The sequence below is a fragment of the Biomphalaria glabrata genome, chromosome 11 (genome assembly GCF_947242115.1).
Source record: "Biomphalaria glabrata chromosome 11, xgBioGlab47.1, whole genome shotgun sequence".
Classification (NCBI taxonomy): Eukaryota; Metazoa; Mollusca; class Gastropoda; family Planorbidae; genus Biomphalaria; species Biomphalaria glabrata.
In genome coordinates, this window is record NC_074721.1 from 30,668,580 (window position 1) to 30,681,500 (window position 12,921).

At 34.3% G+C, this 12,921-nt stretch overlaps 1 protein-coding gene across 1 annotated transcript; it reads right to left on the reverse strand.

The window, feature by feature from the left end:
- Window positions 1-3,421: 3,421 nt before the first annotated feature.
- On the reverse strand, window positions 3,422-10,320 carry LOC106065665 (28S ribosomal protein S27, mitochondrial-like). Its single transcript, XM_013224545.2, has 3 exons — window positions 10,130-10,320; window positions 5,727-5,872; window positions 3,422-4,597 (listed from the first exon to the last, which is right to left on the reverse strand). The coding sequence occupies exons 1-3, from the start codon at window positions 10,286-10,288 to the stop codon at window positions 3,508-3,510; spliced, it is 1,395 nt and encodes a 464-aa protein (XP_013079999.2). The 5' UTR covers window positions 10,289-10,320; the 3' UTR covers window positions 3,422-3,507.
- Between the last annotated feature and the right edge of the window lie 2,601 nt (window positions 10,321-12,921).

Genomic DNA, 12,921 nt, shown 5'->3' on the forward strand with positions numbered 1-12,921 from the left:
TCATTGCATGTACATTATTAAAATAATCCCATTTATTTGTATCATAAAATAAAAATATGAAATAATCTGAAGATTTGTCTGTATGTCTCCCATGTAAATACTGCCATTATGTTATATAGACAATACATTCATTTCATTGCATACTATGCTTTACTACCCTCAATAAACTTTCATTCAGCACAAGTTCACCTTGTTTTTTTTTCAATTTATTTTTTTACTAGTTCTTCTGCAAATAAAAAAACATCAATTATTCATTTTTAGGCTTTATAAAGACCCTATTCCCTCTGCTTAAACAGATATCAATGATATATTTCAGGCTTCATATAGGGCAATTTTATGTTAACTGTGAACAATTCTAAAACTACTATTCTATACAAACATACATACATAAAACGGGAAATAATCAAAAAGAAAAGAGCATTTATGAGTGGCGATGGACAAACAAGGAAAATTGCTCAACGAAATCTCAACGTCGTTCTTGAGGAAGGGAGGAGAAATTACCGCACCAAACTGGAAGACTCAATTAATACAAGTGACATGAGACAGGCATGGGGCATCATGAACAAAATGGCAGGAGCACAAGTCAAAATTAAAAATAATCTTGCTACAAGAGACGAAAAAACATTGACCAACGAGTTAAATGATTTCTATTGTCGCTTCGACACGAAAGATTTTAATTATCTAAGACTCAAAGCCCTTGAGGATGTCAATGTTAACAACTGCTTAGAATTGGCGATTACTAAAGAGCAAGTTTAACATTTTCAAAAACGTCAACCCAATGAAAGCTGGTGGGCCTGATGGAATAAAAGGGCGAATCTTAAAAGAATGTGCTGAACAACTAGCTGAACCTTTCCAAGATATTTTTTCTACTTCATTACTAAACCATGAGATACCACCTGTGTGGAAGTCATCTATAATTGTACCTGTGCCAAAGGTTTCCAAACCGAAGGAAATGAATGACTATAGACCTGTTTCACTTACTTCCATTGTGTCTAAATGTTTAGAAAAATTGGTTAAAATGTTTCTTCTGAATGATCTTTGTAATAAGTTAGACCCTTTACAATTTGCTTACCAAAAGGGTAAAGGTGTAGACGATGCCATCCTAAATATTTTAAACTGTGTTTACAAACATCTGGACTTACCCAACACTTATGTAAGATTGCTCTTTATTGATTTCTCATCAGCTTTTAACACTATACAACTTCATTTACTCATTGAAAAGATTAAAGCGTTGCAGATTAGTCCATGCATAATACTATGGGCTAATGAATTTTTGACCCAGAGAGCTTGGAGGGTTAGGGTAAACAATGTTATATCTAATGAACGCATAGTTAACACAGGGGCACCCCAGGGGGCTGTGACATCGCCATTGTGGTTCATTTTGTACACCAATGATTTTCAATCCGATAGTTCTTGCTCCTTCACAAAATTCGCTGATGATGCGGCTCTTCTTGTCCTGCTCTCAGAGAGCTCAGATGTAAATGAGTATTTCAAAGAATTAGAACACATTGAAGAATACAGTAAAGATAATTTTTTATTATTAAATGTAAAAAAACCCAAAGAAATGATAATTTTCGTAGGTACAAGAAGGAAAATGATATTGTTTCTGTAGCTGGAGAGACTATTGAAATTGTGCAAACCTTTAAATACCTTGGTACTATCCTAGACAATAAACTAAATTTTACTGCAAATACTGATTATATCAGCAAAAAAGGGCAGCTAAGATTACGACTACTAAGAAAACTGTCCTCGTTTAATGTTAGCGAAAAGGCCTTGGCTATGTTTCATCACGCTCACATCTGCAATATTTTAAGTTTCAATATCACTGCCTGGTATGGCAATCTGAGCATTAAAAATAAAAATAAACTTAATAGAATCCTAAATGCTGCTGGCAAAATCATTGGCAAAAAAACAAACCCCATTTGGGCAGTTGTTTGAGACAAACATCTCTAAAAAAGCTAACAAGATCCTCGAAATAAAGAATCACCCTTTGTGTCAGGATTTTGTGATTTTACCATCACAAAAGAGATACAAGACACCGATAGCAAAAACAAACAGACACAAACACTCTTTTATTCCCCTGGCAATCAAATCATTAAATAAGAACAATCTGGTATAAACTTTGTCACATGTAAATTATGAGTGAGTCTGGTGTGAATGTACACTTTGGTTTCTTATAGTTATAATGTTTTTTGTTTGGTGTAATGCACAACTTGTAAGACAAATTTCCTTACGGATAATAAAGATTATTATTATTATTATTATTGATCTCAAAAGTAAATAATGCAGCACATTTGCTCTAAATCTGATTTAAAAACATTGTCATAAAAAGTTTTTCTTATATTTACAAACATCATATTTCCATTATTAATTTTCAAAGCATACACTATATTGTGCACTTTTCTCAATACTATAACTTATTTGTAAAGAAATAAATCAAAATGATTCTTTAGTTTTTAATACAAATCCAATCTATGTCCAATTGTTTAAATGCACTTTGTAGTTTTCTTCATTTAAATTTAGGCATAAGAAAATATATTGGAGCTAGCAAAGAAACTAGGAAAAAATGAGTTGAATAGCCCTGGTAAATGCTAAGTTGATAGATGTCTCAATATGCAACATAGTTTATTGCATGTGGGCTAGTCAAGTAAATCAATGAAATGTGTTCTCAAGGGTCAACATTAGATTAAAAAAAAAATACTGTCAAGCCCTACCTCCAAAAAATAAAAATGGGAAAGAGACGTCAAATATAAATCAGTTGTACAAATAGAATGTAAGGCGCTGTGGTGGTTGAGTGATAAAGCGTTTGCCTTCCGAACCAGGGATTATTTGTTTATCGAATTGAGTTTTAAAACATTAATTCTTTCTCTTTGTAATTATTTTTCCACGTTCTGATAGAATTATTCCTTTTGCTCCTTTTTATTTCACTATACTGTTCTGATTAAACTAAAATAACTTTTGAGACTGTTATCAGAAAATGTTATATTTGGTATAGAATTAACAAAGATTGCATGCTCTTTTTACATAATGCAAATCAAAGTTCATAAAACCAAAAATTAATTTAACTAAATGGGGTCAAATCAACATTGGTATCGTCAATTAGGAGAGAAAAGAGTTAATATATCCTACATAGTGTTTGTTCAGTGTACTGGTATTCAAATAGAGGTATCCCCAAACTCACATGTCCTGTAATTTGTGGAGATAAGTGGTGACTGTATAGTCATCTCCAAAATAAAGTGGTGACTGTATAGTCATCTCCAAAATAAAGTGGTGACTGTATTGATAAAATTTACTAAGAAAATGTGGCTTTTTTTTTATTTGATGTTTACTTGATGAATCAGTCATTATCAATATGTTACCTGGAGACTTCAAAAGACAAGCAAAATACTAAATATATAGAATACACCAACACTATTGTAGTTTTTAAAAACAAATTGTTTTTATGATAAAATTATTTTGTTAACAAAGAAAGCCAATTATTATTAATTATTATAAGTATTACTTGTTCTATTTGGATATTGTTAAGCCTTTATCTGTAGCCCTGTCCTCATCCAAAAATTTCAAGCGTAATTTCTCTTCAAGGTCAAAATATCGGAGCAATTCTTCTTGTTCTTGTAATTCTTTCACTTGCTTTTTCATTTCCTCGATTCTGGTGTTCTTTTGGAACTCTTCTATTTCTCTATTTACTTCCTGTTTGCGTTCTTCTGTCCATTGGTTGAACAAAGACTTCAATGTACTAATGTCAGCATTTTCATAAGAGGATAAAGTTTGGGATACAAAATTGACTACAGATTGTTTGAAATCAAAGTCTTTTAGAATTTTTCCTTTTGCTTCTAAACTTTCTTTGACCTGCGCCAGTTCTGAGAGGTATTTCTGTTTCTCATCTGTAGTTGGCAGCAAGCGGTGAATGACATCATCAATGGTTCTTAATGCCAGCTCAACTTCTGGTTCATTAGGATCTCTGGCTTCCACTTTTTCCAAGCAATCTGAAAAGTAGTTAAGTGCCACCTCAGGTACACTTGCATCATCAGAACTAGCCACTGAGTTTAAACATGCCAACCCTTGTGGAAATTTGTGGAACAGCCCTGAGCCTGTGACTTTTAAAGCAATTCGAAGCTGTGAAGGAACAGGTACACTCTGGGCATCGGCTAGAAGCATAAGAGTTTTACCAAGAAGAAATCGTTCATCTCTGATATCAAAATGATCATCGTAATACGGAAATTTGATGTATTTCACCTTGACCCAGACCTCTTCTCCTGTGTCTTTCTCTTTAGGGGGAGATGCCAGGTCTTCTATTTTAGACTGTAATAAATGATGAACTGTTGCATGAAGTGACAAGAGTGTGTTGACTGGGTTGGAGAAATCTTCCTGGAGCATTGAGCCGTAAGCCAATTTTGCAGCGTTTCCATATTCCTCCTGTTTGATAAACCAGTCCAGAATCATATTTAATGTGATGTGATGGGGTATGATGCCATAGTTTTTTGTGTCTGTCAACATATTCAAGAGGCTTTTACTGTGCCCAGCTGTTAAAAATCCCATAGCTATAGCGTGAGATGTGCAGTCATTACGAGGATAGGATGATTGGCAAAAGTTAAACCTGGAACAGAAAAAAAATTTTTATACTTAAAATATAAGAAATGAACAACATTCTTAAATTGGTTAGGGCAGCTTTTATACTAATAAAACTATGCATTTTAGTTTTCAATTAGAAGTATTTCATAGGAATCAAATGTTTGTGGAAAGCATTTAAACAATAATCAAAATTAAAACTATTACTATTAGAAAATATTTCACAGGAATCAAATGGCATAGTTTGTGTAAAGCATTTATACCAAAATCAAAATTAAAAACTATTAGACTAAAACAATTTATGTGAACAGAAAAAAATACTGAGTGACTTCGTTAAAACTTTTAATTTCATCAGATTTTAATGAAAGCTCATTTACAAAATCCTGCAATGAATTTCTCTGTTACAAAATAATGACATAATAAAATATTTCAAAACTTTTGTACAAAAGCATCACTGGCCTGTCAGAAAAAGTAGCCCCCCCCCCCCCCCCTGAGCATTTTAAAAGTCACAGGTTTGAGCATAACTTTAACCCTCTCCTTGAAATGTTGTTCTGCACTAGTACTAATTCACCATTAAGTTTTGTTAAATGCATAGATACTACATATTTAAAGTCAGCACTAGGGATTAAACTTTTAAGAGAAAAAGAAAATTTAGAACAATAAAAGGAGTGCTGACATTTCAGGGCGGCTGGGTGTGGCATGTGAGTGTTTACCTCTGAGTGGCAAATGCATGCTTGGGAACGCCACTGACCAGAAAGATCTTTTATGGGAAATCTGGAAGTTTTTTTTCACTTGGCAGCTAGGCCCATGGTTTGTGCTCTGATCAGTGCTGTTATTTATTCACTAATTATTCATTGCTTCAGCACTTAGCTTCATATTTGTATTTAGTTTTGCTAAGCAGAAATTATTTATTTAAATATCCTATTAGGCTTCATAATATTGTGATAGTAAATTAAATTTATTTGTTGGGAATTACATTTTAGAGTTAGATTTTGGGTACTTTCCTTTTTGTAGGATATTTAGGGAACTGTAAACTTGTTTCAGTTCATAATCTAGGATAGGCTGGGGAGAAATATGTCCTCCACATCAAAAAGCTGCTTAGCACTACCCACAATTTCTAAGACAATCAAATGATGTAAGTTATTGAATAGAATTACTTGGATAATATATCTTCCATGAACTCAATCTCCTCTTCATCCATTGAGTGGAAGTAATGAGCAAGGATGTTAACATCCACTGCTGAAACATGGCCACTTTTTTCCAGCCGGTCTCTGATTTGGTAAGCAAAGTCAGTGGGAGACTCCTAAAGAATAAACAAAGAGCTTGCTTTTTATCGTACAGAGTTTACTTTAATTTTAACTAACAAAAGTAAAAACAATCCAAAAGAGGCCTTTACCACATTGATCTATTGTTGGGCTTTGTAGTTTTCATTGAGACCTTATCCTCCTGAGACCCAGCATCTACTTTGATTGCATTTCTTGATCATTACCGGTATATAAATATTAAAAAGTAAGCCAGATGGCATCTTAAGTGACTTATATCTGATTTTTTTTTTATTTGACCATGCCATTGCTTATGCAATTGATGTCCACATATGAAGACATAAATATAAATAAGTTACATAAAAAAATTATACTGATATTCAATTCAAGTAGTATTGATAATAATAGTCTTTTAAAAAAAGCTTGAAATAAAAATATATGAATATTTAATTATTTGTACAATCTTTTAAAGTAAATACATTTAAATAGTTATATTTTAGACCATTATATATTTTGTACTAGTGTTCACAGGTATATCCACATATATGTGAACATTGCTATAAGTGACTTGTATTTAAAACTCTAGCTGATAATTAGTTACAAAAATGTATTTTTGTAATCAGCAAGGTTTAATATTTCTAAAATAAACATTTTCTATTTAACTAAATTCATTATATGTGAGTTAATACTAACCAATTAAGTAAACTATGACAGAGATTCATAATATACCAATAAAAAACAACAAGAACTAACCATATTTTTAAATTTTTTTTTGACAAAAGATTTTTTTAAATTAGCTTTATACCTAGAACTTTTGGTGGCCATCCCCCCCCCCCCCATGTGGACCTCAGGTTAAAAAGTAAAAAAAAAAAAAGTAAAGTTCCCCTTTCAGACCTTCTGATCTATAGGGCAGATGATGCAAAGGTCATCTGTTTCTGTGGCTCATGGTTAACAAGGGTGTCATGTGGTCAGCACAACAACAAATGAATTATTCCAAACAGTGGCAAAGCATTCAAGACACGATGGTGTTCAATGAACCTGGGCCCAGTAGGTTTCCACATCCATGGGGTAGCAACCATTGCGTGTAGGGGGTTCATTGCGCCTGAACCCATGGGTCATGACAAATAAAGACCCACATGTTGATGAGCCTTGAGGAGTAACACTAAAGTAAAAAAAAAAACTGCACTTTTGTAAAAGCCGATTAGCATTATTTCACGATATTGTTTCATGACCTCCATATGGCAGAATACCCAAATAAATAGCAGTCATTTCTATATTTCATATTTGTGAGAACCAGAAGTTTGCATAATTGGCTGAACTAATACTTCATGTGATACAAAATCACCATTTATCTTCAATAGCCAGGCCATGCTAAAGATGTTAACACAAATTACTTTGTTTTCCCCAAAGGAAAAAAGAACCCCTACAAAATTAGAAACATTATTATTCTGTTTATTGTCAAGTGCACAATTGTAACAATGTGTCAAAAATGGTATAATATGAGCAGAAAGATCTACATAAAACTGTGAGTGAACTGGAGAAGATTTATAATTAATTAAGTCATTAGATAAATCTCTTTAAGAGGGTAAGAACTGAGGCTGCTGGATTATTTTGATGCTGGGCTGTTGACCCTGTTTTCACTCCGGAATGTTATGGTACTAATTGACTACTTGTCTACTGTGAAGAATAAAATTCAAGATGGAGAGAGGAATTTTAAAATCAACTTATTTTAACGAACTATCAAATGTCATTGTTTCTCAATTAGACTCCTACATGACGGATTTCATTTAAAAAAAAACGTGTATCAGTGGTTGATCTCCAGTCACTTTGCCTATAACAGTTGTTCAGCAGAGCGGTCATTTATGAAGTTGCGATTATTTTAAAGGTTCTATGACACAGAGCAGGTAGGCTTCACTCGCTGTTCTTTCCATTGAACATTGTAGAAAATCCTCTCTCGAAAAAAAACAACAACTTTTAGAAAAAAAAGTAAAGATAGAATGATTCTTATAGAGGTCATAAAAAACAAACAACAACAGCAGTTTTGAAAACAGAGAAGTTAGTAGCTATGAGGAGCATGCATGGGACCAGTCCTAGCAAAGTCCTGTCGAAGAAGTTTCAGCCTTCACAGAGGATCTTTCTATTGCTTGGGAGAAATTAGTGAGAGTGTCTACTGATGGTGTGACAACTATGGTTGACAGCAGAGTTATTAGGAAAGTTGTTTAGTCAGATCGAACTGGGCTTCTGTGGCTTCATTGAATTATTCACCAACAAAATCTATATGGCAAAGAGTTCAGTCTGGACCATGTGATAATGATGGTTGTGTTCAGTCCGGACCATGTGATGATGATTGTGTTCAGTCTGGACCATGTGATTATGATTGTGTTCAGTCTGGACCATGTGATAATGATGATTGTGTTCAGTCTGGACCATGTGATGATGATTGTGTTCAGTCTGGACCATGTGATGATGATTGTGTTCAGTCTGGACCATGTGATAATGATGATTGTGTTCAGTCTGGACCATGTGATGATGATTGTGTTCAGTCTGGACCATGTGATAATGATGATTGTGTTCAGTCTGGACCATGTGATAATGATGATTGTGTTCAGTCTGGACCATGTGATGATGATTGTGTTCAGTCTGGACCATGTGATGATGATCGTGTTCAGTTTGGACCATGTGATGATGATCGTGTTCAGATTGGACAAAGTTCATCGTTTCAAAAATCCATCTGCCGCCAATGTGTCAAGTGCCCAGACAGAGCTGCAACTGGACTTGATTGACTTACAAAGCTAAACATCCCTGCTGAACAAATTTTAAGTGATTTAGATAATGGATTTCTACTCCGTGTAGCTTGCAGAAACATTTCTAGATGTTCGAAAGCGTTAATGATGATAACAATAATTATTTATTTGTGAGAACAAACCTTTTCAGTGATGAAGCGGGTAGCACCCATATTACGTAATCCTCTCACGGACGAACATATGGAGTTCTAGATTCAGGGCTCCAACTCGGGGTTTCATCTATGCAGCCGGGTATTTAAAAGTTGGTTTAGGATTAACTTTCATGAATCAATTTAAGTACTAGATTCACTGGTTTCTAATAAAAATGGTTTATTCTCTATTTCCAGTTTTTTTTTTTTTTTTTTTTTTTACTGTTTTGTTGATGTGGCCTGCGAGACAATTGTCGGAAATTAAATTGGCCCGCCGACCGAATAAGGTTGAGCATCACTGTTTTAAGCCATTTAATAGACAACAAATATGTACAAATGTTATAACACTTGAGTGCACAACCTTCTACAATAACAGATTGACATCAATAGGCAGATGAAAAAATAAAAGTCACAGTAGTAGCAATATCAATGTTGACCTCGAGCCTACAGTTATTGATTGACCAGGTGCGCTAAAGGCCCTTGTGTGAAACATCAACATGCAGTGGGCTTGTGATAAGTATATACGCACTATGCTATGTGTGGTCTAAGAGATTGTCAAAATCAGAAAAGAGTATGAAGCCTCCTCCCCCTCCCTTTTTTTCCATGTCTCCTAAGCATAACAGAAGAGCAGAGACGCTCTAAAAAAAAAAAACAGGTGAGAGAGACTAGCAATTATCCATCGACCAGTTACTGGTGCCAAAAAGGCTAAGGTGAGACAGGCACACACTGCCCTAGTGGAGCTGTGCTACAGGAAAAAAAAGTGCCCAGAAGAGACAATAAGGTAAAGTAGAGAGAAGACTCCTCCTCTTCTCCCCCATAACAGCTCAGCTAAAGTAGTGGCCTTGGTGTGACATCAGTTACAAGCTGAAAATGAAAGCGTGGAGCATGGGTAAAGTGACAATAGACACATCGACATTGTTTGTGTCGTTGCGCTAATGTACAAAAAAAATAATATTAAGGATGAAATTTCTTAATAATAACATGTTTTATATATAGACTCTATTTCCTTTGATGTGGCCGATAAATCTCCAAACCGGCCAACAACTTTGTCTTTGACAGGGAAAATAATCATGGCGAAAACTTTTACGCATCAGAAAACCGACCCTACCCCTCTTCACGCTCTTCACATCAGAATTAATTTTAATTATGCATAGTGATACATTACAAAATAGCTATTTTTATAGACAAAAGGATGACGAACTCATTGACACCCTCAGTTTTTCATAGGTCAGACCCTTACGGATTTAGATCTAGAATGAAGAATCTAGATCTAGAAGAATTTTGAAACTTAAAAAAAAATGGCTAAACTTAAACAATAGTTATTTATAGTTACAATACATCTTTTACTCTAAATCTCAAATCTTACTTTACTCAAAAGAGGATCCTCGCAATACTTTTTCCAAGCTTCTTTGCAAGAGTATGCCTCTGAAAGTAAATGTCTTTTGCAAACTAATGAAACGGCATTTCGTTGATAACAATGAATTTGCTTAACAACTCTCTGAAAAAGTCGCAAGGACGACGCCATATTTGTTAACAAGTAGGTCTAATTTAATCTTTCATTCTGAAGAGGAGATTGTTGACCAAATTTGATTTGTGTAGGTCTGTTCAGAAAGAGCTCTACTTTTTATCCCAGCGTTTCTCAAAATGTACTGACAAATGCAAGAAGCGAGGCGAAGACGTTCAATTTATTTTTCAAAGGGCAAAAAATGTATTTTTATTGTAGTTGTGTTATGGAGTGTGTGTGTGTGTGTTTCTATGGTGAGGGTTGGAAGAGATTAAGAATTGGTTGTGAATGGTGCAAGATAAACGGCGGTCTTAGAGAGGACAGATGACTCCAGAATGCGAGATTGAAAAGATGTGTTATTGTAGTGAGTTAGATTTTGTTCATAATACCATTTTTTATTATCACTAAAGTCTACTATATTTATTGCATTTCACCTCAAGTTGAATCGTTTATATTGTAATAAAATTTCTATATAGTTTTATATAGTTTCAAGTTTTATAATAATAATAATAATCTTTATTATCCGTAAGGAAATTTGTCTTACAATTTGTGCATTACACCAAACAAAAAAAATTATAACTATAAGAAACCAAAGTGTACATTCACACCAAACTCACTCATAATTTACATGTGACAAAGTTTATACCAGATTGTTCTTATTTAATAATTTGATTGCCAGGGGAACAAAAGAGTGTTTGTGTCTGTTTGTCTTTGCTATCGGTGTCTTGTATCTCTTTTGTGATGGTAAAATCACAAAGTCCTGACACAAAGGGTGATTCTTTATTTCGAGGATCTTGTTAGCTTTTTTTATAGATGTTTGTCTCAAACAACTGCCCAAATGGGGTTTGTTTTTTGCCAATGATTTTGCCAGCAGCATTTAGGATTCTATTAAGTTTATTTTTATTTTTAATGCTCAGATTGCCATACCAGGCTGTGATATTGAAACTTAAAATATTGCAGATGTGAGCGTGATAAAACATAGCCAAGGCCTTTTCGCTAACATTAAACGAGGACAGTTTTCTTAGTAGTCGTAATCTTTGCTGCCCTTTTTTGCTGATATAATCAGTATTTGCAGTAAAATTTAGTTTATTGTCTAGGATAGTACCAAGGTATTTAAAGGTTTGCACAATTTCAATAGTCTCTCCAGCTACAGAAACAATATCATTTCCCTTCTTGTCCCTACGAAAATCGATTATCATTTCTTTGGTTTTTTTTTACATTTAATAATAAAAAATGATAGGCCTAAAACAGCGGTTTAGTTGTTTACCATCAGTTTTTGGTGCTACAAGTCAACAAGTTGTAAATCCATTATAAATATTAATAAACTAAAGATGAAATTATTACCAATAACAAACAAAAAAAAGTTAAGACAGTAGTCGTCGTTTCACCTCCTAAGTTCGTTTGCGAGATCTCAAACACCTCTTGACCTAAATCAACTTTTCTCAGCCAGCTGAAGAGAGGGGGGTGGTTTAAAGGCATATACCTACTTATATAGGCAGATTTATATATGTTTAACAGTAATTTAGGGTTTATTAGAGTTATCCTCTGTTAAAGTTTCGAAATAAATCTCCCCCTCCCCCCTCAAAAGCTCTGGATCCACTAGTGGACGTACTTGTTTATCTCAAATTTTATAAATGCGTTGTAGACTCGAAGAGAAGACATTTCTGAAGCTCAAAATGCAAAAAAAAAAAAAACGCTTATTTGGCAAATCAAACTCGTGTTTATTTCGCATGTAATGTAAAAGAGAATCTGGAGTATATACGTATATCTTGTGTGCTTTTGTACAAATGTTAGCTCTTATCAGGTATTTTTTGCAATGCACAATTGTAAAACAAATTTCCTCACGGATATTAAAGATTATTATTATATCAAATAATAAAACTCCCGTACCCCGATAAAGGATCTTACTGTGTTCCTTATTGGCCGGGGGGAGGGATCGAATGAATTTTTTACTTCTAATGGGTGTCACATGTAAAAATTTGATAAAGATTGCTCTATCAAATATAGCCGAGCTTTCTATGTAGGACGTAATTGTATAAGATTGTTTATAGATCCCAACCCACGTGTAGTGTTTGTTTCAAGTTTCCGACGTTCCTTAATTCAACCCTTAAAGTGCTGAGCTTTTTTACAATGAGTGCATACAAAATGGAATTACAATTCTAGTGTTTAGAGGCTAAGCTACCACACGCGTCTAAAGGGTTAATCATTGGAGATCAATACGTTCTATCCAGTACCTCCTCCTACAAGAGGCATGGTCTAGCATCGGGTAAGATTCGAACTTGTGACCGTCGTGATACTACGTGAGAATCCATGAGTAGAATTGAATAGGTGCTCTATTGGAAACATCTCAAACGATCGCTTCCCCCATAAGTCCCAGAGTTACATGGTGGGCATTTAGGCTAGCAAAACTACTTTACTATAATAACCCTGTCCTGCTAGACACTGGCGAAGACTGCAGACACTACATACACAACTTGCTCTTATTGGCATTGAGGAAAACAGATGATAGAAAAAGCTGAAGAACTCACACACAAAGACATAGGGGAAAACCCTATTGGGAAAACGTGTAAGACTGAACTAGTTTAAAGCATTTGTTAACATGGATGGCCTTAAACAAGAGAAGCATGAGACACGTAGGAACTTCAGATAGTGTC

Bases quoted from the DNA above. Each gene is read 5' to 3' on its own strand.
- LOC106065665 (XM_013224545.2), bottom strand. From the start codon at position 10,288: ATGGCGTCGTCCTTGCGACTTTTTCAGAGAGTTGTTAAGCAAATTCAT. The intron at 5,873-10,129 runs GTAAGATTTGAG...TTTATTCTTTAG, and splicing joins AGGATCCTCTTTTGAGTAAA to GAGTCTCCCACTGACTTTGC. The intron at 4,598-5,726 runs GTAATTCTATTC...TTTCTGTTCCAG, and splicing joins ATGGAAGATATATTATCCAA to GTTTAACTTTTGCCAATCAT.